At 39.6% G+C, this 24,579-nt stretch overlaps 3 protein-coding genes across 3 annotated transcripts; 2 read left to right on the top strand and 1 right to left on the bottom strand.

The window, feature by feature from the left end:
• Nucleotides 1-5,696: 5,696 nt before the first annotated feature.
• On the bottom strand, nt 5,697-13,151 carry LOC106180171 (uncharacterized). Its single transcript, XM_087011992.1, has 11 exons — nt 12,850-13,151; nt 11,826-12,006; nt 11,099-11,227; nt 10,540-10,721; nt 10,088-10,202; nt 9,356-9,525; nt 8,242-8,372; nt 7,884-7,999; nt 7,487-7,604; nt 6,593-7,095; nt 5,697-6,215 (listed from the first exon to the last, which is right to left on the bottom strand). Exons 1-11 carry the CDS (start codon nt 12,997-12,999, stop codon nt 5,698-5,700), a joined length of 2,313 nt encoding a protein of 770 aa, XP_086868118.1. The 5' UTR covers nt 13,000-13,151; the 3' UTR covers nt 5,697.
• A 3,389-nt stretch (nt 13,152-16,540) lies between these two features.
• Nucleotides 16,541-21,107, top strand: LOC106180161 (uncharacterized). The gene is made up of 7 exons (XM_087011520.1): nt 16,541-16,789; nt 18,305-18,485; nt 18,788-18,916; nt 19,272-19,453; nt 19,806-19,920; nt 20,227-20,396; nt 20,973-21,107. Exons 1-7 carry the CDS (start codon nt 16,646-16,648, stop codon nt 21,105-21,107), a joined length of 1,056 nt encoding a protein of 351 aa, XP_086867646.1. The 5' UTR covers nt 16,541-16,645.
• A 269-nt stretch (nt 21,108-21,376) lies between these two features.
• Nucleotides 21,377-24,080, top strand: LOC147762736 (NADH-cytochrome b5 reductase 1-like). The gene is made up of 4 exons (XM_087011763.1): nt 21,377-21,488; nt 21,745-21,862; nt 22,247-22,749; nt 23,128-24,080. The coding sequence occupies exons 1-4, from the start codon at nt 21,446-21,448 to the stop codon at nt 23,643-23,645; spliced, it is 1,182 nt and encodes a 393-aa protein (XP_086867889.1). The 5' UTR covers nt 21,377-21,445; the 3' UTR covers nt 23,646-24,080.
• Nucleotides 24,081-24,579: the final 499 nt, after the last annotated feature.

The raw sequence follows: 24,579 nt of genomic DNA, 5'->3' as shown, positions 1-24,579 counted from the left end.
TCAACAAAAGCGTAGTTAAAATGGAAAATTATAAATAGCTAATACATCAAATAAATATCAATGTCTCATTACCTTTATTACATGTGTTGCTAGTTTAGTAGCCTGATGCACGACCTTCTCTTCGTCGTATTTCTTTAACACATAATAAATGGCTTGTCGCGACACTTTATGGCCTTAATTTTCCATTTGTGCGGTTATGTTTTTAATTCGCACCCCTTGTTCTCGGAGGGCGATGATACGCAGACGCACGTAATCGCTAAGAGGCATCTTGGCATTGTGATGATTTGGAAAATCTGAGTGTCGATTTATACCGTTCACTTGGCAGGTGACACGATGGCACAGAAATCAGTGACATAAACATGTCATGTTATACAAAATACTTATTGGCCATTTAGGAAGTCCAGATACACAAACAATCCTGTTGACACGTGTCAGTTGATTTAGAATTATGTGCAATTGATTATTTTGGATTGAAGACCGTCATCGCAATGTTAACATTAATTTTAGACGACGCGTGTCACACAGTAGTGATTATGTAATAGTCAGGGCTTAATCACTGTGTTTACCCAGCATGAATAAAGCTAACCTGAACTGATTGTTAATTAATGTGAGATGACACGTGCCAACCAGTGAAGTTAGCCCGAGAAATTGTAATCCAGCTTTATAAATTAATTTCTTTTGATGCTTTTTGTCCTACAGAATCAAGGAATCAGTCTTTCGGTCGGCCACCCGTCGCCTTGTCAAATAAAGAAATATTCGAAATTCGACAACGGGCCAGTTCCCCGGGCAACTTTTGCGTTCAGTTGATGGGAAGGTTGTTTACGATTGATGAACGAATACGAAAGGACAGAAATGTTACGGGTGTAGATGGGAGAGATCCTATATGCAAATATAGACAGAACTATATTAAAGATATGGCTAACAAAATAATTTTCACTCTTGTTAATAATATGTATATGGCAAAGACAGTTTGAAGCCTAATAAATATTACATGTACAAGTGCGAGTAGTGTTTTATTTGATCTTTAATAAATTCATAAATTCATTTATTAAACTCTATGTAAATTCAATCAATTCATAGCTACAATGTACACGAAAATTGCTGTCATCGCCGAATCTTTTTGGTATAAGAACTGTTGGCAAGTTCTTATACTTAAAATCTCCGTATCTGAGTAGAGTGATCAAAGTAGAGTGAAGCCACCGCGCATTAAAGGTCAATTAACGCTTGGACGTACACTTAATTGCGACCACGCTCACCTTCGATCTTTATCTCAGCGAGCTAGGGTTAGGCTCTTTTGTTAGCAGAAAGTTTGTCACGATAATTGCACGACGGGCAGGGTATGGAACTATTGTTAACAGAAACCAAACAGCGTATGGATGACAATGTTATTTCCATAGTTACCGAGCCAGGCCGTCCGTACAACCCGCAGCGACCCGGAGGGTAAGTAAGGGGACATTCCGGCGGCACTGTACTGCTGCAGTAAAAGTTAAATAGATTAACAGGTATATCATTTTAAGATATATTGTCTTTATATAATCAAATAGAAGCCCCCTGGTGAACATCCGTATTGTTCTTAAATAAAACGGGTTTGAACGTTGATGTTTCAAATAAAACTCACACAAAAAGTTGACGAAATTAAAAACAATTTTAGTTTTGCCTTGTGTAATTATGTTTGTTTCTAGTAAGGTATCGACTGAACCTTGTCTATACTCTAACAAATGGCTATGACAGTATCTATAGTTACTAGTGGGTGAGTTTTATTGCCTCCATGCATCAATTTGATAGGATAGGATAGGATGATGAAAAGAAAATGCCTTTTTGCAGTAACCTTTTTTTTTTTCGTTTTCGGACCGCACCACTGCCAGATTAGTGAAGCACTAGTATCTGTATTTCAAGCAACGATGGCATATTTTATGAAAAGAATGTCCTCGTCAAACTATGGGAATGCTAGTGTTTCCAATTCCATACATCGTTCACCCAGATCTGCTGGCTGAAGTATTCATACCTTTGCTTTACCTTTTATATATATATACGTACGTTTGTAATCTATGATATGTTTAACATCTCCGTAAAAAATACCTTTGTTTTTGTTTGTTTTGAAAACAGTCTACATGCCCACATACTCACTTATCCTTAACTTATTTTATTCCATTTATCATTTTCATCAAAAGATAACGTATTTATTTATTTTTCTATTTGTTCGTAGATTCAAGAGTTCATTGGTATATGTCTAATGAATTGGCACGTTAATGTAAGACATTGCATGTATATTTCATAAATAATCAAAAAACCTGACTTGATTTTCCTGACCACGTGTCTGCTATTCCTGTATCTACTTTTTTTGAGAAGTATATTTCTAAGATATCATGAAACATGTTCAAGGAAGTGTTAAATATCTTATTTGTGAAAATGATAAATGAAATAGAATTAAAAAATTCTTTCAAAATGTAATTCCTTGCAAATTTGCAGCAAATTCACAACTATATGGCAACAAATTAGCAGCAATAAAATTGTTCATTCAAACTCGTGCAAACTCGTTTCCGCAAACTAAGTTGTGTCTAGTAAGGTAGTGATGGAGCCATCCTTATATTCTAACAAATAGATATGATATTGCTGCAAACCCTTCATTTTACTAGGGGATATCCAGTTGAGGTATATTTTAGAAGATCTATTCCACATGTGTAAGTGTGTGTAAGAGGGTGTGATGTTTACAGGTACGTGGGTCAGCAGGCACAGTGGGTTTCAATGTTGTCGGGTATCGGCCCGATCCAATGTTATCTTAACGCAAGATTAGTCGCCGCCGATCGATTACGATCGCAGTTCAATTCGTCCAAAGTTCGAGGTTTGAATATACGCAAGTAAACGCGTGAGAGAACGAACTCAAGTCCCGTGCAAAGTTTCTAACTATCAACAATATTTAATTCTGATGTATAACAAATAATACAATTGTCGTGTCTCATTGAGGTCTAACATCAGTTCTCTCGAATAACGTTACCCACCTGGCTTATATGCAGGTATACAAGTAATATGCTTAAATCAAATTACAGGTCGCTCCTCGACCGGCTGAATAAAACTTAATTAAATTAGAGGTCACTTGGCCACCTCCACATCCTTCTAGGCAGTGACTGATGAAACTGGCTTCGATTAAACAATGACAATAAACTTCATGAGCAAGATTCTGCCTACACTCTTACCTTTTCATAACTACATTAAAGCTACTCTTACAACCGGTCGTGCGTGCTTCTACGAGCGGTTTGCGTGCAAAAAATTGGCCAAGTAGTAAGATACACGCACGTGGAGCGTACTATTTTTGGTGGACGCAAACACGACGCAAAGCACGCAGCCCGAAAACTGGCCGGCCAGTTTTTCGCTACGACCTGTCTGCGACAAATAGAACGCCTGGAGCACGCTCGTAGCACGCAAGACAAAAGTACTGAGTAAGTGCGCTAGGCGTGCGTGTAACGCAGGAAAAGCATGCAGAAATTACGGGGTATTTTACCACGAAGACGTACTTACCACGCAAGAGACTCGTAAGTTTAACTTGCTTTCAATGTAAGTGTTCACAAAAAGGGGGGTGAGCGCACTTCTTCCGTGCGTTTATCTTACTTCCAAATTGCGTGGCGAGTACTACTACCATACTTGTGAAGTGCGTCACACTAACACGACGCACGTGCCCAGCACGATAAAAGTGCAGGCGATCCCGAGCAACCACTGCCAGCGTCACGATCTTCGGCCTCCTCTAGCATTAGCAGCTGTAGAAGTCGATGGCGCATCCTTCTTGGAAGTGCCTTTTTGGAAGCCAAAACAGTGAATGATGAAGAGACTCGGTGCTCCCTTTTATATTATTTTGATTATCCGTGCGTTCCACTTCCGTGCTTATTACGTTTCTCTTACGTTTCTCTTACTTCGTAAGTACGGTTTCTGAAAACGTACGCTTCACTTGCAATACACGTATGATTATCTCACTCACTGTGTGCGACACGAGTACAGATCGTACGTGCTCCTTACTTCTTCCTACTTCCAAAAAAAGGCGTACAGACCACTTGCGGGCCCCACGTTTAGAGCACGACACACCTACTCATAAAGTACTTACTACTTCGTCCGCTGCGATTTAATTTTCATCCTGCGACAACGCTACGTCTGACGACAACTCCGAGGACGCACGATCTCTAAGCACGCACGACGGGTTGTAAGAGAGGCTTAAGACATTTAGGGGTCCCTGACAATGTGTAAGTGTGTGTAAGAGGGTGTGATGTTTACAGGTACGTGGGTCAGCAGGCACAGTGGGTTTCCATGTGTAAGTGTGTGTAAGAGGGTGTGATGTTTACAGGTACGTGCGTCAGCAGGCACAGTGGGTTTCCATGTGTAAGTGTGTGCAAGAGGGTGTGATGTTTACAGGTACGTGTGTCAGCAGGCACAGTGGGTTTCCATGTGTAAGTGTGTGTAAGAGGGTGTGATGTTTATATAGACTAAATAAGGTTTATTTTAAAGAAATGTGTATCCCCACCAACAGTAATTACGCCAAATGGTGAAATTGTTCAATTGTTGTGATTGCTGTATTTTTATATGCAGAGTGCTGCATTATATCATATCATGTATCTTTGAATGTATGATTATTAGATGATATAAAATATGATATCTGCCTTAAAACACCACACTCGATTAATATTCTTTGCTATTTTTAATGGAGTGTTTTTTTCCTTTATTATATTAGCCTGTTGGTCATTTGGACGTTTCAATTTTAAAATTGACAAGGACTGCAGGGTGGCTTTTCATTATTGTTTTATTTCCCTTTGTTTACTCTACACCATTCCCAAACCTACGGTTTGCTGTTAATTGAGCACTAGAATACCTTCATGCTGTTACATAATTGCTATAAGCGACCTTCACTAATGTTTATAATGGTATAAGTGACATGCAGCAAAGTGTGTTTTTATGTGGTTGTCACGGGTGTGACGGACGTGACGGAGATTCCCCCATGATAGAGGGTCCGGTTCCCATCAATTTGTACAGGCAAGTCACGCCCTAGATTTTGACCCACATACGTCAGGTTAACAATAAACTGTATAATTATATGGGCAGTGCATTCTCGGTTTTAAGGCCCCTCAGTTTCGTCACACCGGTGTGGTAGGAATGCTAGTTCGCTTGGAACCATAGTTCCACCCATTACTTTGTCCAGTTAATATTCGTCCTATATACTAACCTCTTACTCCAATTAACCCTAACCTGTAAATACTTGTAAGATAATTTCATTCGCTGTGGTTACGTTACAAGAATAAAGTAATGGCTTTTCTTCAATCAACGATCATATTGTCATTGTTGTTTACCTCCAATATTTTGATATCTGTATAAAGTCTCCATAAACTAGAGCATCTTCATCTGGGAAATAACATATCCAGTGTATATTTTGAATGGAGGCAATTTCACTTGATTGACTCCACCGAAATGTTTTTACTCTAGTGATCTTAAATTCAAATTGCAACTGTCCAAGTCTCATTTGTGAAGGTTTAAGTTCACTCCTGGGATCCCGTTTAACAAAAAAGGCGTGAGATAATTGGAAGTACTTCATTTATATAACAAATCATGCAAAAATGTGGTTAATATTTAAGCCAATGTTTGTTTTAGAAGACAAGTATGAATATAACCTGGTACTCAAATTCTGGTACTCAGTTTTGTATCATTGCAATAAAATTCAGTCTAGCAGGGTAAATGCGTTGCAAGTTTGGCTTTTTGGCCATACACGGCACGTATCAGCTCGACTCCAAACGGCCCATAGATGTAGATATCGTCGCTCTTGTATCCAAGCTCATGAAGGGCGGACAGGGTAGTGATTACGACTGCTGGACCAGTGCAGATGATGGTCTTGTTGGTGTTGCTGTTGGCGGGTGGCAGGAACGGTTTCAAGGTGCTGGCGTCGATAAGTCCCTCGGTCCCAGTCCAGGAATCGTCGCACTCGCTAACGCAGAAGGTGAAATCAAAACGACTGTCGCGTTTCCCAGATGCTGTAAGCTCCTCAAAGCATAAGAGCTGCTCCGGCGTCTTGGCGTGGTAGAAGAACTTGACCTTGGTTGTGTCAGAGGGGTCATTGGCGATGTTGCGGATAAGTTGTATGGCAGGCGTGGCTCCGACTCCGGTGGCTATCATGGTCAAAGTATCCAGTTTTCCCGCGGAATATTCAAAACCTCCACATGGACCTCGGCATTCTAGAGTGTCTCCTGAAATAAGGTAAGTGTATGTTGTATTTTGATACTTGTTTCCATGGCATAGAAAATATACACACATTTTCAAAATATAGCGTCCGACTTTCTCTGCCTGTCAATAGAAAAATTTTAAAAAGCAGAATGAATATCATGACATTTGTTTCAGTAAATCAACATCATTAATATTCAGGTGTATGGTTCAAATGAGCAGCGATCCACATGCTTAAGAAAAGTAAATAGGGAGTATTGATGTTTAACCATATACATATCAGTTGATGAGTCACTTTCATTATAATTAATAGATCGTAATCCAATATGTTAACTATTATGTTTGACGAGCAATAATGTTCCTTTCAATTTTATGTCCTATAAGAAAAGATAAGTGCACCTACCGATTTTCATATTCTTAACAGCGAGGGAGAACGCGCCATGCGTCTCCAGGCGCAGCCCGAACTCCATCACACCAAACGCACTGGGAGCACTCATGGGCGACAGATAACGCTCGTGGAATTTCCCGACAACATTGACACGTGCTTGCACATACTGACCGGGCAGACAACCTGAGTGGGCTTCTGGGTCAGGCAGAGCGAATTTTAGTCTCTGGACTTTGTCTGCTTCTTGGATAACCTCTGTTAGCTTAAGGGTGGTAAACGTATCGGCGTTTAAAGCAGCGAGGTGGACTTTACCCGCGGCGTCTTTGAAAGCGCCAAGAGGCAGGGCGGCAGATGTGGAGAAAGGGTCGTCGAAGTCGGTGTCTTGGTTTGGCGCAGTGCCGCTGTCTTGGCCCAGCTCTTGCTCACACTCCTTCAGCATTTTGTGCGCAAGCTCCCTCTTTACTTCCGGTGTCAGCTTCTTTAACTCGTAGTTAAGAAGGCGCTTGTTTGCTCTCTGTAACCTACAGATTAAATTTTAAAATGTATGTATGTTTATTTTAATGGAATTAAAAGCAGTAGCTTTTATTTGAAAGAAAGAAAGTTGCCAACTTTCCTCATGACTGTCTTGTTTCCATTCAAACTGTGATTGGTGGCACAAACGAACCGAGCACCAAAGATGTTGGGTCAACAAGATTAAGTTGCTAATGGTCTAAAACATTAGTCATTTCTTACTATTTATGATACTAGCGACATATTTCTTTTAAATGGACCACAATTATCGTTCAACTTGAGACAAAACGAGTACATTGTGTACGCAAGATTTTGATTTTTATGTTAAAGCCAAGTTTTGGTTGCAGGTTCTTTATGTAACCAGCCCCTGGTGTTATGGATTGGCAAATCAACTCAACCTACCAGTAATCCAGCTGCTCCATTCCCATGAGAGCCGTGGTTCCTACCCACTGCCGTGTGACCTCATTGCTCGGACCCATCAGCCAGCCGGCCTTAGCGTCTCGGAGAAGACGTTCAATGCCTGCAATAAGTCAATGAAGATTTGTGTCATTAATTTTATATGTTACCTAACATAGGTAGTTACAGTGAAGTTCAAAGGTTGGTAGTTTAATCGCATTATGTATAATTCAGCCAGTCTCTTGAATCAAACAAGAATACCATTCCATGTCCTACACAACCTGAAAAGACTTCATTCTTGTCAGCTGCCTTTAATTGTATTCAAACGATGTCCCTCATTCGAAAGGAGACATTTTGCTCAGGCAATGCTCGTGTATGTTGTTAATTTCAAATTGAAACTCACCCAATTCTGTTTTGTATCCAGAACCACCGCAGGCGTGAAGCATTACATCGGAAACATGTCCGACATTTTTGGCCGCTGCAAACTTTATCTGCCAGCCCCAGTGCAGGAAGTCTGTTCTGAAGCGATTATAGGCACCATGTTTTAGTATTATATCGTTTATTTGGGAATAAAAATAGGCCTTAACAATTTCAGCTCTTTCCAGAATATATTCATTTTAAGCGATTGAGATGGAATAAAAGTGTGAACATTTTCAACATTGAGATGGTTTTCTTATTATATATAAATAGATTCCATGTAGTAAGACAGGTTATTACACACAAACATAGCACTTGTCTAAGCCTCACTTTGACCCTCTCACCTTGGCATGACCTTGAGGTCACTGTGGATGGTCCAATCATTATTATTTGTTGCCAAATCCATTCCATGAGCCACATTGAAAACAAAGGCTCGGCAAGCATTTGTGTCTATGATGCACTCTCCAAAGTAGTCCTAGAATAGATTAAATCATAATTTTCGTTGATAAATACACTTGGCAGGTCAGGAAGTACTGGAAGTGCCCCAACAATATACTTTAGTAGCACAATAAAATATCCCAAAAATGAGTTATAGAGTACAAAGCAGCCTCTAGACTTTCAAATGACATCATTCAATCGACGTATCTTTATCAACGGATGTTTATCCCTTCAGAACATTGTATAACAATTATTATATCGTGTAGTTGGGAATAAAAGTAGACCAATTGCTACTCAACCCAGTAAAAATGCGATTAAAAACCTACGGTGATATATTTTTTAAAGCTGAAGGTCCAAAGGAATGGAATCTATTACCGCTGGAAATCCGAGCAATTCAGTCTACCAAACATTTTAAAAAAGAACTCAAAACATACCTTTTTAGGAAATATTTTGATTAACTGTTAATTGGTTGTATAAATCTTGTATTAATTGCATTTAATTGTATGGAATAATGGCTGTTTTACCTAGATTTTATTTATGATATTTTATGTAGTATTATTTATGATATTTTATGTTAAGTCTACTGAACATTTTAAATGGATTTTAGACTTAAAATAAATTTATTATTATTATTATTATTATTATTTATTAATATTTTGCCTTACATTTAAACTGTTTACCAATCTCATCAATCTCGCTCACGTTTCCTGTACCTTGTTAGGTGAAAAAGTAATTAATATTGCATTTTACTTATGTAGCTTTTGCATGCTTATTCCAGTTGACTTAAATTTTAGCCCAACAGGACACAGACAGCGTCGAAGACTGAAGACTTCATCTTTACTGACCAACACGGGAGATGATATTTGCGTTGTCTAAAAATATGGAAAATCTACATCAAAATTGCAAGAGGACGATATTTAAGCTGCCCCATACATAGTCCTACGGAGGATCACTCGAATCTGAATATTCAACTGTAAACGCACGTGAATTCAGAAACACGTGCAGATTACGTCATCGTACCTGGATTGTGGGATAGTCGCAAACTCGGAGTCCGGTGTCAGCGTGGTCCTTCTCCGTGGCATGTTTACAAGCAACATCGATACAACCAAAGGCTATACCGTTCCAACAAGAGGCAGTCAGTACCAAGAACCACGGGTCGAAAATTTCATCGTTTATAGCTGCACCTTCACCTGTACAATTAATGAAAGAGATGACTCAAAAATTGTATTCCACCCAGAACTTACACCAGAAAATGTTGAAAATGTCCCACTAGAAATCTTTAAATGAAGCCACATAATGGGTGTACCTGTATTATATAGAAATTAAATAAGCAAACTCTCTCTTAATTAATACATCCCCTATCTAAGACCGTTCGAAAATAATGATTATTATATTAAGTTCTTAATTTCTCATCTTTGCCATTAGGTGAGACACTTAAAATTTAGAAACTGATAACTTAAGAAACTTATAACTTAAACTTTTGTCAACGATTTTGGTTAACGTACATATATACCATGAGGATTAAGGGGGGAAGCGTTGAATGCCCCTGTACAATTTATGTCAGCTCTATAAATGGCTGACGCTCGATCATGTGTGAGTTAAAATGTCAAAAAGAAATTAAATTATAAGGGGCGGAATTTAGATTCATGAATGGGACGTTTCATTTCGCCCTTATTCATTCTTAATACATCCGATTGAGAAGAATGGTGCATGTATTATGCAATTTCTCACAAAAATGAATGTCTGACGTACCGAGTTCTCCAACCTGCCTGTCTTGACTAAGCAAGCCCTCTGTTATAAGTGCGCCAGACTGGTTACCACGGAGACCTAGGGATTTCCAGTCGTCTGCATGGGCACGAACCTCGTCCTATAGTTTAAAGGTAACATTTTATGTAATGGGTAAAGGCTGTGGTTTGATGAGTTAGCACAATGAATAAATTATTCAACAGAGACTGTGCTTTTTTGCATATTTTACATGATAACATGGTATATCGATCGTATTAGCTGCCGTAAAACATTGTTTTAGTGCACGTGTGAATTATGCATTTTCAAAAACCAAAACAAACAAAAAAAATTTTGAAGACAAATAGCCATAATCGTGTTCTTTCACCACCTATTAATATTGGTTTGTGATAAATCAAATGATATATTTTCAAATTCCGGACAAATATTACTTTCAAGATTGGAATTTGAACTATACCAACCTGGAACAGTAGAAATATGGAGAGGTCGGAGTAGTCGCCGCCAAAGCCCGGGCTAGTGGTTTGGACGACGTAGAAGTCTGCAAATCCGGCGCTGGTTGTCCAGGAGGCGTACTTTAACATCTGGAACCTGCCATCCTTGGTATACCGGTTCTTAGAGGACAGTGGGTACCAAAAATGTCCACCTAGGAGATATCATAAGTACATGTCACGTATATAATGCCAATAAAGAAAGACTAAATCTTCAGTTGCTTTTTTGTCTATATCATTCAGGTATTACTGATGCTCTGTACCACATCAATTGTATGGCAAATTATAGGTGTTATAAAAGGCGGGGTAGATAATATAAAAAACCAAAAAATGAAAGTCGCACAGCTATGACTCTTTTAACGAATGAAACATTAAACAAAACCTATTTTATCATGTGTGTAGTCCCCAAAAATAATTAATTAATTAATTAATTAATTAAATAATTAACTAACTAAATACATTAATTAATTAACTAAATAAATACTTGAATAGAGAGATTAATAAATCGATAAACCTCGCTCTGCGTTTTTACCTGTAGCGGGATCACTAGCAGACACAGTCCCCACCATCTTGTCTTTGTCCAGACGTCGGATGACACTTTTGATGAGTTCGTTGTTATGGTAACGGAGTAGGAGACTTCCCACTGCTTCAACGTGCATACCTAAAATGGCATATAGGCATCCAATGTAAAATGAAAGAGGCAGCTAAAATGTTGTTTTAGGGTTCCAACGAGTTAATAATTTTGACAAGAGGTTGTTTTTAAAGTCATTTTTCCAATGTTTTATAAAGGTAAAAAAAATTCTGGAGAACAATATTTAAGTTGATAATGGATACTAATTCTGAAGAATATCCGCACACGAAAATGCAGTAGTATCGAAGTAGCAAAGAAGCATTAACGCAGTAGTGGTGTGGATCATATTTGCAGTAGAAATGCAGTATAGCCTACTGCAATTCTACTCCAAAAAAGTACATAAATTTGTACAGAGAGGAGCATTAATGCAGTAGGTTAGCAGCATGATAGAAGCATGTTTCAAATATGCTAATTAGCTCCCACATCGAAGCAGATTTCAGGCATGTTTGCAGTATGATTGCAGTAGTCTACTGCGCTGGAGTATCTACTGCGTTTTCGTGCGGGATATATCTTTTCTTCTTTCTATTTTTTTGCATTTCATTGCCCCAGACAAAAAAAGAAATTGGCGATATTCCAATTTATTATATCAACTAGAATGCGTTTCCGGCATATAGTTGGCGTAACTTACAGTAAACCATAGCAGTACTGGGACATCCATAACGGGCAATAGTCTCCACCACCATGGCGGCACACACGTGGTTCTCGCCCAGCCCGCCGAGGTCCTTCGGTACAATCAATCCCAGCAGCCCCAGCTCCGCCATGGCGTTCAAGTTTTCTCTTGGGAATTCATATGTCTCGTCATATCTTACCTGGTCGATTACAACGTGTTAATTCAGTGATGAGACTTGAGAATTATATATATATATACCCCCTGTATATATATATATATATATAGCAGTGCTCAGCAAGTAAAAGTAAGGGGTGTATCTCCTGGGCTTAGTGATGTAGTTATCTGTACTGTTAATATGATTCCATATGCACTGTGCATACAGACACGATATTGCTTTGAAACGATCAAGATAAGGATAAGGATTACACCCTTATCGAATTGGTTCCTTCCACAGACAGCGAAAATTCGCGTTAAAATTCACTCTATCATTAGAAAAACCGGACAGAATGAAAATAGAAAAGAAAAGATGAATAATAATAAGAGCATTCCCAGCAGGCAAACGACATTGATTCTACGTTGATTCAACGGTGATCCACCAAAATTAACGTTGATTCAACGTGAATCAATGTCGTTTGTCTGCTGGGTTAGTACATAACTAATTCATCGTCAATATGTAAACCTGAATTTGGACATCTAAGAGTCAGCTACAATGGATATATGGCATCAAAATAAAAAGACAATTGATACACCTGCATGGAATTTAAATAACACACAACTTCGCCTGCAACTTTGACATTATGTACAGCGTGATGTAATGTCATTTGTATGCTCGACTCACTCGTGCTTTGTATGATGCTATATTAAAAACTCTTTTGAATGTAGTCTCGCGCTATTGAATGTAGTATGGGCTCTTTATAAATTTTTAAAAAAATTACAGTATCACTTTGTTGTTTTACATCACAAATGGTTTAGATTAAAGCCATTTAAACAAATGAATTACAGACACAATTTTAATTCGTGTTGAAATGTAAAAGACACTTACGGCATTTGGTCGCATCGTCGTTCGGCACAGCTCCATCAGCTTGGCCTGCAGTTCCCTCTGTTTATCTGTCAGCACCCACTGATGGTCGTAGTTGAACCCAATCCCCCAGTAAGGTCGCTTACCCCAGGGTTTCTCTGCAAACATATCCATGGTGCTTAAGTAAGATCCGACGATCTTTATAAGTGACGAGTTGTGACGAACTAAGTGCTTCTTTATAGTGTCTCTAGCTTATCACCTGATCTACCTTCTAGGAATCCAGTGTCAAGGCTGTGGGTCGTGTGACAGACGCTACGGTGGTGTTAAAGGTGTGATAAGTTTACCGTATGAGACAGTCCCATTGGAGGGGTTGTAATCACATGTTCACAGAAAATTAAATTCATAAATCTCACAAATCATAGTAATTACAACTTTATTCATATCTCACTCCTGGTACATGTAACGAATCAAAATTCCTCAAAAACCCACTTATTGCCGGTGTAATGAACTCGATTCATGCAGGGCAGAGGATAAAAAAGACACAGACACATTCACGAGTCACTGGAAAGGGGTGCTTCTCACATCAGGCAAAATAATATGAACATCTCACGTGCCTTGGGAAATAAAAAGTGGCTTTCACGGGTTACAAAAATTCGTAAAGGGACCCACGTATGGCCCGCATAGTGTCACTTGAAGTGGGCTGCTTTTCGCACTTTGTTGGATTTTAACATAAGCATGTACATGGAAACGGCCGGAGGCTCTTGTCATCTTAAAAAGCTGGTCTACATGTTTTCCCGACTTTACCCAAGCACTTTAAGCTACAAGGGGGGCATGCCAGACATTTAAATTCCAGCCACTTAAACTGAATGCAATTTAGGGAGAATCCCCGAGGAGAAAGATCGATCCAGCTAGTACGATAAGATTGTAGGAACACTCTCTAAAACGTATATTCAACGGATATTTGGGGGTAATACTTAAATCTCACTAACTCCAAGGCAGGACTCTTTTCAGAACGCTAGGAAATTCAGTGGACATTGTTGATATGGAATATATATACATATATGTTAACGACATTTGACACTATGTAACCGGGGATTATAACATTAAATGCAAGGTGACCCAAAGGAAAAAAAACGGAACTCAAAAACTTTGTTAAATCCTACGAAGGTCCATCAAATGTCAAGAAATGATTTTACCTTCAGTATGTGTATGATCATTCCCCAAAGTTTCAGTTATCTCGGTCGATTTGCTAAAAACGTATCCATAATTAAAGTATGCTCCAAATGGCCTAACGCTGCATTGGGGCAAACCTGCAAACGTCGCCAAAAATTGTCAATTACTTGCTGTCTTCAGTTTACCAATTGTTTGAGTGGGTTCAGGTTTGGAGAATGCTGTGTTGTTGCTGCTCAATCTCTCCTGATATCGCTTTGTGGCAGTCACTGGGATGATGCAATGGGATAGATGGACAGTGGTTCCAGTTAAAAAAGTCGACAGGGTGCGTCTTACTGATATTAGGGTAAGACACTTTAACATACAGGGTGACACCCCCCCCCCAAAAAAAAAAAAAAAATAAAAAAATAAAAAATAAAAAAAAAAAAAACAGAGCCCATACATTTATTAAATCTGACAAAGGCCCATCAAAGTTTTGCTGGACATAAACGTCAATATGTGTATGAGCATTCCCCAAAGTTTTAGTTATCTTGGTCACTTAACACGAAAGTTATGTTCTCTTTAAAAATATGCCCCAAATGGCCTCCTAGTCATAAGATGCAAACTTGCATATGTCGCAAAAAATTGTCAATTTCTCAAACACTTTCCTACTTCGAGATTTCCCTGAAATTTGCTGTGATTGCTCCCCACAGATCACCAATCAAGTAAGGTTGTTCTGGTACATATTGTCTTTGAGATACCTCCACAGATAAAAATCTGGGGAGGTCCAAGTCTGGTGAATGCGGTGCCCACCCAACATGTGGCACTGATGTGTGTGTGTGTGTGGGGGGGGGGGGTTACTATTCATAAGGCACCACTTGACAGTGGAGAGGCTCCGACTGTTTATTATTATTTCTGTCTTTGCAGCAGTTACAATGTGTATGTAGCACAACGGTTTCTTCATTAAATGGTGCATGTAATACCATTCGCTTTAAGTTGATTTATACAGCATTTGTTTGGAAAAATAGTCATAGGTGCCTTTTCCAAGCCATAGTATCAATTTTAGTGCTGATAACTATATAAAGGTACCCTCATCTGTAAATATACACCTGTCTGAATGTACGTGTGTTGTTTTCTAACCAGCATAATGAATACATTAACCTTATTTTATAATGCACATAAAGTCTGACAGCTGTCTGTGTTATTCAATATACAGGGGTGAGGTGCGTCAGGCAGACAGTAGTCCCGGCGTGTTCAGCCGTCTTCGTCTATTGCTGGGACTGGTTGGCACCCCACGAGTAACAGTAATCCATTTCCATTGCCTTGTACAGCGTAACATTTGTCTCAAATCTTGACCACGATACTTTCGGCGAACCCAGACCAAATGCCTATTTTTATTGGCTTTTACATTTCACTTTTAAACCATTTTTTATAAAACGTGATGAAGTATTTTATCTTATATATCAAAGAGGTGCTTGAACGTTAATTGCAATCAAACACACAAACACACAGACTCACACACACACACACACACACACACACACAGGTATATAACCGATCGAAGCGCACGGTCTCTTGGACAAAGACTTCACTGTTAAGCATAGGCATATGGGTGGTCGTAACAGTTGGCTTAAGGCCCAGTCACAAATCAGTTGCGATGCGTCGGGGATGGGTAAAACCCGGGAAATTTGAACAAAATCTTGAGACAGATCTCACGATTTTGCACCCGTCGGAGGCGCTCTCCGGACGCCTGCGGGCTGTCGCAGATTTTTTAGACATCGCCACACCCGTCGCAGTCCCCAACTTTGAACCTTACATTTTAAGATTGCTCGCAAGATTTGTCACCCATTTTGGGCATCCCAGACACAATCTCCGATGACCTACGATGCCTTCCGATTAATCGGAGGCGTCCTCCGAATAATCTGAGACTAGTCGCAATATTCTGTGTGGGATTGGAAAATCAGGTTGAGATTCAATGTCTGCGAGTAGTCTCCGGCGCCCTCCGACTGAATCGGAGGCGCCCTGCGACGATTCGTACGCTTTATGTGATCGTCTCCGACGAATCGTACGGTGGAATCGTAGTAAATCGACGTGTATATAAGGGCGCCTCCGACCGGATCGCTAAAAGTTTGAGATGCTCTTGCTGCAGTGCATCATCGGAGATGTAATCGGAGGCGATCGGAGGCTAATCCCACGATTTTTCGACAAAACCGGGTCAAAATCCTTGAAAAAATCTCAGTCAATGTGACTGCTCCACTTTTATTAGGATTATTGCTAGGATTGTTGAAGGATTCTTTATTTTCTACGACGACCCCCGGCCAAAACTAATCCCCGACAGATCGCCGAGATTGTGACTGGGCCTTTATTGAATGAGGGGAGGCAGCTTCACACACTGGACAATAGAAGTGTCACCCCCTGAATCAGAGTAACCTGAAGAGGCGGAATATAAGCAATGTCAGAATATCGATACAGTTGAATTGTTCAGTCAGAACCGTTTCTCTTGTGAAATTTGATGTTAATAAAATGATACCAAGAGCACGACCCACAACCTTTACCCTGGATCCCTAGACGGTAGATCAGGTGACAAAGTAGCGACACTATAAAGAAGCACTTAGTTCGTCACAACGCGTCACTTGTAAAGATCGTCGGATCGCGCTGAAGCACCACGGATATGTTCGCAGAGAAACCCTGGGGTAAGCGCCCTTACTGGGGGGTTGGGTTCAACTACGACCATCAGTGGGTGCTGACAGATAAACAGAGGGAACTACAGGCCAAGCTGATGGAGCTGTGTCGAACGACGATGCGACCAAATGCCGTAAGTATCTTTTACATTACAACACGATTTTAAATTGTGTCTGTAATTGATTTGTGTAAATGACTTTAATCTAAACCACTAGTGTTGTAAAACAACAAAACAACACTGTAATTTTTTTTACTTTAAAAAGCGCCCAGACTACATTCAAAGCCGCGAGTTTTTAAAATAGCATCATACAAAGCATGAGTAAGTTGAGTATACATTTGACATAACGTCACGCTCTAATGTCAGGGGGGGCAGACGAATTTAAATTCCATCCATGTGTATCAATTTTCTTTTTGATGCCATAATTATATCCATAGTAGCTGACTCCTAGATCTCCAAATCCAGGTTCACATTAACAATGCGATGAATTAGTTACTGTATGTACTAATGCCCTTATTATTATTATTCCTCTTTTCTTTTATACTATTCATTCTGTCAGGTTTTTCTAATGGTCGGGTGCATTTAACGCTTTCGCTGTCTCTGGTAAAAAGCAAGCCGATAAGGGTGTCATCCTTTATCATAAGAAATCTTAGCTAAGTTAAGCGCTACTGACACACATAACTGCTTACTTAGGCTTCGTTCACATGCAATGTCTATTTTCTAAATTCTATTTTCTATTCGTGGTATGTCTTATGATCACGCTCTGTGCCCTGAATATCCCGCGGCGTAATTACTGGCGGCGCGAGCCAGTTACTATAAGTTACTATAAGTAACTGGCTCGCGCTGCCAGTAATTACGCGGCGGGATATTCAGGGTACAAACCGTGATCATAAGATAGCGCGAATAGAAAATAGAATTTAGAAAATAGACATTGCATGTGAACGAAGCCTTACTATCCTCTTCGAACCTTGGTCTCATTTTCACATGGGCAGGTATGAGAATTCAAAAATCTAGATCTAGTAACGTTTTTAATTAAAATCAATTTATTAATACATTTTATGTATTGATTTATTAATGCATTTATTTTTATCTGATTACCCGTGTCGTTTACTCACTTATTGTCAGTATTGTCAGTGTTTTTAATAATTTTAGATATTTTTAAGGCGCAATGAGATGTTAATGAAATGCACCATAAGGAGTAGTTTTAGTAATATATATAATCATAATGGTAACAGGAAGCAAATGTAAGTATGTTGGAGGGAGGGGAGGGGCAGAAATAAATTAGCCACAGAAGAGGAAGACCCTTCTTGCCCCCTTGCTCCCGATATATGTTTGGCAATGCTGAACAAAAGGTTGGGGGGGGGGGGGGGGGGGGTTGGCCCCATAATTAACCCCCGATTAATTGCCATGTATATCATTTTCAGGTCTCATCACTGACCTCTTAATTATCCTCCCGTTCCCACACCTGTGAGTTAAGCGTTATGGTCCTTTGTGGTTCATGTCTGCGAATTATCGCTCAGATTAAATCATAATACCAACAGTTGCCCATGGATATTCGCAAATGAACAACATGCACATAGATTCAAGAAGTTGTAAAGAGATTTACATTCACCAGTTTCATCCCTGAATTTACACCTTATAATCAACCAGGTAAGATATGACGAGACATATGAATTCCCAAGAGAAAACTTGAACGCCATGGCGGAGCTGGGGCTGCTGGGATTGATTGTACCGAAGGACCTCGGCGGGCTGGGCGAGAACCACGTGTGTGCCGCCATGGTGGTGGAGACTATTGCCCGTTATGGGTGCCCCAGTACTGCTATGGTTTACTGTAAGTATAGCGCCATCTTTAGGCCGGAAAAGCATTCTAGTTGATAAAATAAATTGGAATATGGTCCAGTGTCATTTCTTTTTCATCTGGGGCAATATAATATGCAAAGATTAGAAAGAAGAAAAGATGTTCTTCAGAATAAATGGCCATTATTAACTGTAATATTGTTCACCAATTTTGTTAACTAATAAAGCGTTAACATTACTTTAAAAACAATCAAAATTATTAGCTCGTTGGAACCCTCAAAACAACATTTTAGCTGTCTCTTTCATTTTACATTGGCTTCCGATATGTCAATTTAGGTATGCACGTTGGAGCAGTGGCTACTCTCCTACTGCGTTACCATAACAACAAACTCATCAAAAGTGTCCTCCAACGTTTGAACAAAGACAAGCTGGTGGGGACTGAGTCTTTTAGTGATCCCGCTACGGGTAAAAAGGCACATTATCTTTCTATCCGTGTATATATTTATTTAATTATTATTTATTTAAATGTTTTGGGGACTACACTCGTGAGAAAATCGGTTTTATTTAAGTTTACATAAATCGAAAGAGTCGTAGCTGTTTGATTCCCATTTATTTTCCGTTTATCACATAACATTATCTTTCCCATCTTTTTATACAACACGCATGCTTTGTCATACAGCTGATGTGGTATTTTAAATACACATGCCTAGAACATCAGTAGTACTTGAATGATATCGATTAAAACTATTTCGATTGAAGATTTGGTCGTTAATAATTGGCATTACGCGTATCATACATGTATAATTATGATGTTTTCTAGGTGGACATTTTTGGTACCCACTGTCCTCTAAGAACCGGTATACCAAGGATGGCAGGTTCCAGATATTAAAGTACGCCTCCTGGACAACCAGCGCCGGTTTTGCAGACTTCTACGTCGTCCAAACCACTAGCCCGGGCTTTGGCGGCGACTACTCCGACCTCTCCATATTTCTACTGTTCCAGGTTGGTATAGTTCAAATTCCAATCTCGACTTTAATATTTGTCCGGATTTTGAAAAGATATCATTTGATTTATCGCAAACCAATATTGATAGGTGGTTAAAAAACGATTATGCATATTTGCCTTCAAAACATTTTCGTTTTTTTTTTTTTTTTTTTTTTGAACATGCATAATTTACACGTGCACTAAAACAATGTTTTACGGCAGCTAATAAACCTCTAATAAACTGATACGATATAAACATTTTATCATGTAAAATTTACCTAAAAAGTAGTCTCTGTTGAATAATTCACTGTGCTAACTGTTCAAACCACAGCATTTATCCATTACATGAAATGTTACCTTTAAACTATAGGACGAGGTTCGTGCCCACGCTGACGACTGGAAATCCCTTGGTCTCCGTGGTAACCAATCTGGCGTACTTATAACAGAGGGCATACTTAGTCAAGACAGGCAGGTTGGAGAACTCGGTAATTCAGACATTAACCAAAATTGTTGACAAAATTTTGAGTTTCTCGCCTAATGGTAAAGATAAGAAATTAATAACTTGATATATTAATCATCAATTTTTGAACGGTTTTAGATAGGGGTGTATTGATTAAGATAACATTTGTTTTTTGTTTTGTTTTTTGTTTTGTTTTTTATTTCTATTTTATGTTGGTGCACCCATTACGCGGCTTCGTTTAAAGATTTCTAGTGGGACATTTTCGACATTTTCTGGTGTAAGTTCTGGGTGGAATACAATTTTAGAGTCATCGCTTTCATTAATTGTACAGGTGAAGGTGCAGCCATAACTGATGAAATTGGCGACCCGTGGTTCTTGCTGCTGACTGCCTCCTGTTGGAACGGTATAGCCTTTGGTTGTATCGATGTTGCTTGCAAACATGCCACGGAGAAGGACCACGCTGACAACGGACTCCGAGTTTGCGACTATCCCACAATCCAGGTACGATGACGTAATTTACACGTCTCTCTGAATTCACGTGCGTAAACTTGAGTTCTAACTTGAGTGATCATCCGTAGTGCTGCGAATGGGGCAGCTTAGGTATCGCCCTCTTGTGATTTTGATGTTGGTTTTACATATTTATAGACAACGAAAAATATCATCTCCCGTGTTGGTCAGTAAAGATGAAGTCTTCAGTCTTCGACGCTGTCTTTGTCCTGTTGGGCTAAAATTTAACTCAAATGGAATAAGTACGCAAAAGCTACATAAGTACATAAGTACATAAGTGTTGATCAATTATTCGCCTAACGAGTTACAGGAAACGTGAGCGAGATTGTATTTCAGGCGAAGTATAAATAATTGTACGAAAAAAGTGTACTGTACGAATCCGTTGATAAAAATACGTCGATTGAATGATGTCATTTGAAAGTTTAGAGGCTGCTTTGTACTTTATAACTCATCTTCGGGATATTTTATTGTGCTACAAAAGAAGTAACTTGTTGGTGCACTACCAGTACTTCCTGACCTGCTAAGTGTATTTCTCAACAACAATTATGTTATATATATATTCTATTCTAGGACTACTTCGGAGAGTGCATCATAGAAACCAATGCTTCCCGAGCCTTTGTTTTCAATGTGGCTCATGGAATGGATTTGGCAACAAATAATAATGATTGGACCATCCACAATGATCTCAAGGTCATGCCAAGGTGAGAAGGTCAAAGTGAGACTTAGGAACGGGCTACGTTTCAGAGCAGTAACTCGTCCTACTACACGCATTCCAGATACATATAACAAGAAAATCATTTGAACAACGTTTCCACATCTCAATGTTGAAAACATTTACATTTATTTCATTCATCTCAGTCACTTAAAAACAAATCTGGAAATATTCTGGAAAGAGCTGAAATTGTTAAGGACTATTTTATCCCCAACTAAACGATATAATACTAAAACATGGTGCCTGTAATCGCTTCAGATCAGACTTCCTGCACTGGTGCTGGCAGATAAAGTTTGAAGCGGCCAAAAATGTCGGACATGTTTCCGATGTAATGCTTCACGCCTGCGGTGGTTCTGGATACAAAACAGAATTGGGTGAGTTGCAGTTCGAAATAAACAAGATACACGAGCATTGCCTGAGCAAAGTTTCTCCTTTCGAAAGATGGACATCACTTGAAACCATTTAAACGCGGCTGACAAGAATGAAGTCTTTTCAGGTTGTGTAGGACATGGAATAGTATCCCCGTTTGATTCAAGAGGCTAACTGAATTATACGTAATGCGATCAAACTAACAATCCTTGACCTAACTGCCTATGTTAAGTAACATATATAATTAATGACATATTGCAGGCATTGAGCGTCTTCTCCGAGACGGCAAAGCCGGCTGGGTGATGGGTCCGAGCAATGAGGTCACACGGCAGTGGGTAGGAATCACGGCTCTCATGGGAATGGAGCAGCTGGATTACTGGTATGTTGAGTTGATTTGCCAATCCATAACACCAGGGGCTGGTTACATAAAGAACCTGCAACCAAAACTTGGCTACAACATAAAAATCAAAATCTTGCGTACACAATGTACTCGTTTTGTCTCAAGTAGAAAGATTCATGTGGTCCATTTAAAAAAATGTATCGCCAGTATCATAAAAGAAAGTAAGAAATGACTAATATTTTAGACCATTAGCAACTTTATCTTATTTAACCAAGATTTTTGGTGTTCAGTTCGTTTGTGCCACCAATCAAGGTTTGAATTGAAAAAAGACAGATAAAAGCTACTGCTTTTAATTCATATTTTAATGCATACAAGTCACACGCTTTATTTAAATAAACATATATGGTTAAATTTAATTTGTAGGTCACAGAGATCAAACAAGCGCCTTCTTAACTACGAGTTAAAGAAGCTGAAACCGGAAGTAAAGAAGGAGCTTGCGCACAAAATGCTGAGGGAGTGTGAGCAAGAGCTGGGCCAAGACAGCGGCACAGCGCCAAACCAAGACACCGACTTCAACGACCCTTTCTCCACATCTGCCGCGCTGCCTCTTGGCGCTTTCAAAGACGCCGCGGGTAAAGTCCACCTCGCTGCTTTAAACGCCGATACGTTTACCACCCTTAAGCTAACAGAGGTTATCCAAGAAGCAGACAAAGTCCAGAGACTAAAATTCGCCCTGCCTGACCCAGAAGACCACTCGGGTTGTCTGCCCGGTCAGTATGTCCAAGCACGTGTCAATGTTGGCGGGAAATTCCACGAGCGTTATCTGTCGCCCTTGAGTGCTCCCAGTGCGTTTGGTGTGATTGAGTTCGGGTTGCGGTTAGAGACGCATGGCGCGTTCTCCATTGCTGTTAAGAATATGAAAATCGGTAGGTGCACCTATATTTTCTTACAGGACATAAAAGTAATATTAATATTATTGCTCATCAAACTTAATAGTTAACATTTTGGATGACGCTCTCTTCATTATAATAGAGGTAGCCTCATTAAACTGATATGTGTATGGTTAAAAGTCAACACTCCCCGTTTACTTTTTTATGCATGTGGATCGCTGCGCTTCATTTAAACCATAAGTCTGAATATTAATAATGTAGATATACTAAAAAAAATACGATGATATTCAAACTGTTTTTTTTTTTTCATTGACAGACACAAATTGTTGGGCGCTATATTTTGAAAATGTGTGTATATTCTTTATGCCATGGAAACAACTACCAAAAATGCAATGTACACTTACCTTATTTCAGGAGACACTCTAGAATGCCGAGGTCCATGTGGAGGTTTTGAATATTCCGCGGGAAAACTGGATACTTTGACCATGATAGCCACCGGAGTCGGAGCCACGCCTGCCATACAACTTATCCGCAGCATCGCCAACGACCCCTCTGACACAACCAAGATCAAGTTCTTCTACCACGCCAAGACGCCGGAGCAGCTGCTGTGCTTTGAGGAGCTTACAGCATTTGGGAAACGCGACAGTCGTTTTGATTTCACCTTCTGCGTTAGCGAGTGCGACGATTCCTGGACTGGGACCGAGGGACTTATCGACGCCAGCACCTTGAAACCGTTCCTGCCACCCGCCAACGGCAACACCAACAAGACCATCATCTGCACTGGTCCAGCAGTCGTAATCACTACCCTGTCCGCCCTTCATGAGCTTGGATACAAGAGCGACGACATCTACATCTATGGGCCGTTTGGAGTCGAGCTGATACGTGCCGTGTATGGCCAAAAAGCCAAACTTGCGACGCATTTACCCTGCTAGACTGTATGTTAATTGAGGACCACAATGTGGCCTTCCCTTTAAGATCCCATATTTTGTCATCCTAGTTTAAATTCGTAATTGTCTTCTAAAACAAACATTGGCTTACGTATTAACCACATTTTGCATAATCTGTTGTTTAAACGAAGTACTTCCAACCAATTTATCTCACACCTTCTTGTGAAAAGGGGTCCCAGGACTGATTTTAAACACCTTCACAAATGATACTTGAACAGTTGCAATTTGAATTTTAGATCACTATTGTAAAACATTTAAGTGGAGTCAATCAAGTGAAATTGCCTCCATTCAAAATATACACTGGATTTGTTATTTCCCCGAGGAAGATGCTCTAGTTTATGAAGACTTTATACAGACATTAAAATATTGGAGGTAAACAACAATGACAATATGATTGTTGATTGAAGAAAAATTACTATTTTATTCTTGTAACACAGCTAATGAAATTATCTTACAAGTACTTTCAGATCTGTATGAGCTTCACAAGAGATTCGTTTACAACTTGCTATGGCTTCAAGCAACCCTTTAAATGTTCACATTCATATTGAGGAGGCATCAATTTGGTACATATATATGTAAAATAACACATGCAGCCCGGTGTGACAGCAGTGGTAGTCCTTAGGAATGGAAGTGCGGGGTAGCATACGTTATAACGTTAAAAGTACAGGTTAGGGTTAATTGGAGTAAGAGGTTAGTATATAGGACGAATATCAACTGGACAAAGTAATGGGTGGAACTATGGTTCCAAGCGAACTAGCATTCCTACCACACCGGTGTGACGAAACTGAGGGGCCTTAAAACCGAGAATGCACTGCCCATATAATTATACAGTTTATTGTTAACCTGACGTATGTGGGTCAAAATCTAGGGCAAGGCTTCCTGTACAAATTAATGGGAACCGGACTCTCTACCATGGGGG

This window comes from Lingula anatina, chromosome 4 (assembly GCF_051362555.1).
Source record: "Lingula anatina isolate TDL-2025a chromosome 4, LinAna3.0, whole genome shotgun sequence".
Classification (NCBI taxonomy): Eukaryota; Metazoa; Brachiopoda; class Lingulata; order Lingulida; family Lingulidae; genus Lingula; species Lingula anatina.
The sequence above is the reverse complement of the archived record's forward strand: the minus strand, read 5'-3'. Positions and strand labels throughout refer to the sequence as shown.

Excerpts from the sequence above, each read along its gene's own strand:
- LOC106180171 (XM_087011992.1), bottom strand. The coding sequence starts at position 12,999 with ATGGATATGTTTGCAGAGAAACCCTGGGGTAAGCGACCTTACTGGGGG. Across the intron at positions 10,722-11,098 it reads TGCTAGTGATCCCGCTACAG|GTGGACATTTTTGGTACCCA; the intron begins GTAAAAACGCAG and ends GATATCTCCTAG. Across the intron at positions 6,216-6,592 it reads TGTTAAGAATATGAAAATCG|GAGACACTCTAGAATGCCGA; the intron begins GTAGGTGCACTT and ends ACCTTATTTCAG.
- LOC106180161 (XM_087011520.1), top strand. The coding sequence starts at position 16,646 with ATGTTCGCAGAGAAACCCTGGGGTAAGCGCCCTTACTGGGGGGTTGGG. Across the intron at positions 18,917-19,271 it reads TTTTAGTGATCCCGCTACGG|GTGGACATTTTTGGTACCCA; the intron begins GTAAAAAGGCAC and ends GATGTTTTCTAG. Across the intron at positions 19,454-19,805 it reads CCATATTTCTACTGTTCCAG|GACGAGGTTCGTGCCCACGC; the intron begins GTTGGTATAGTT and ends TTTAAACTATAG.
- LOC147762736 (XM_087011763.1), top strand. The coding sequence starts at position 21,446 with ATGCTTCACGCCTGCGGTGGTTCTGGATACAAAACAGAATTGG. Across the intron at positions 21,863-22,246 it reads ATGGAGCAGCTGGATTACTG|GTCACAGAGATCAAACAAGC; the intron begins GTATGTTGAGTT and ends TTTAATTTGTAG. Across the intron at positions 22,750-23,127 it reads TGTTAAGAATATGAAAATCG|GAGACACTCTAGAATGCCGA; the intron begins GTAGGTGCACCT and ends ACCTTATTTCAG.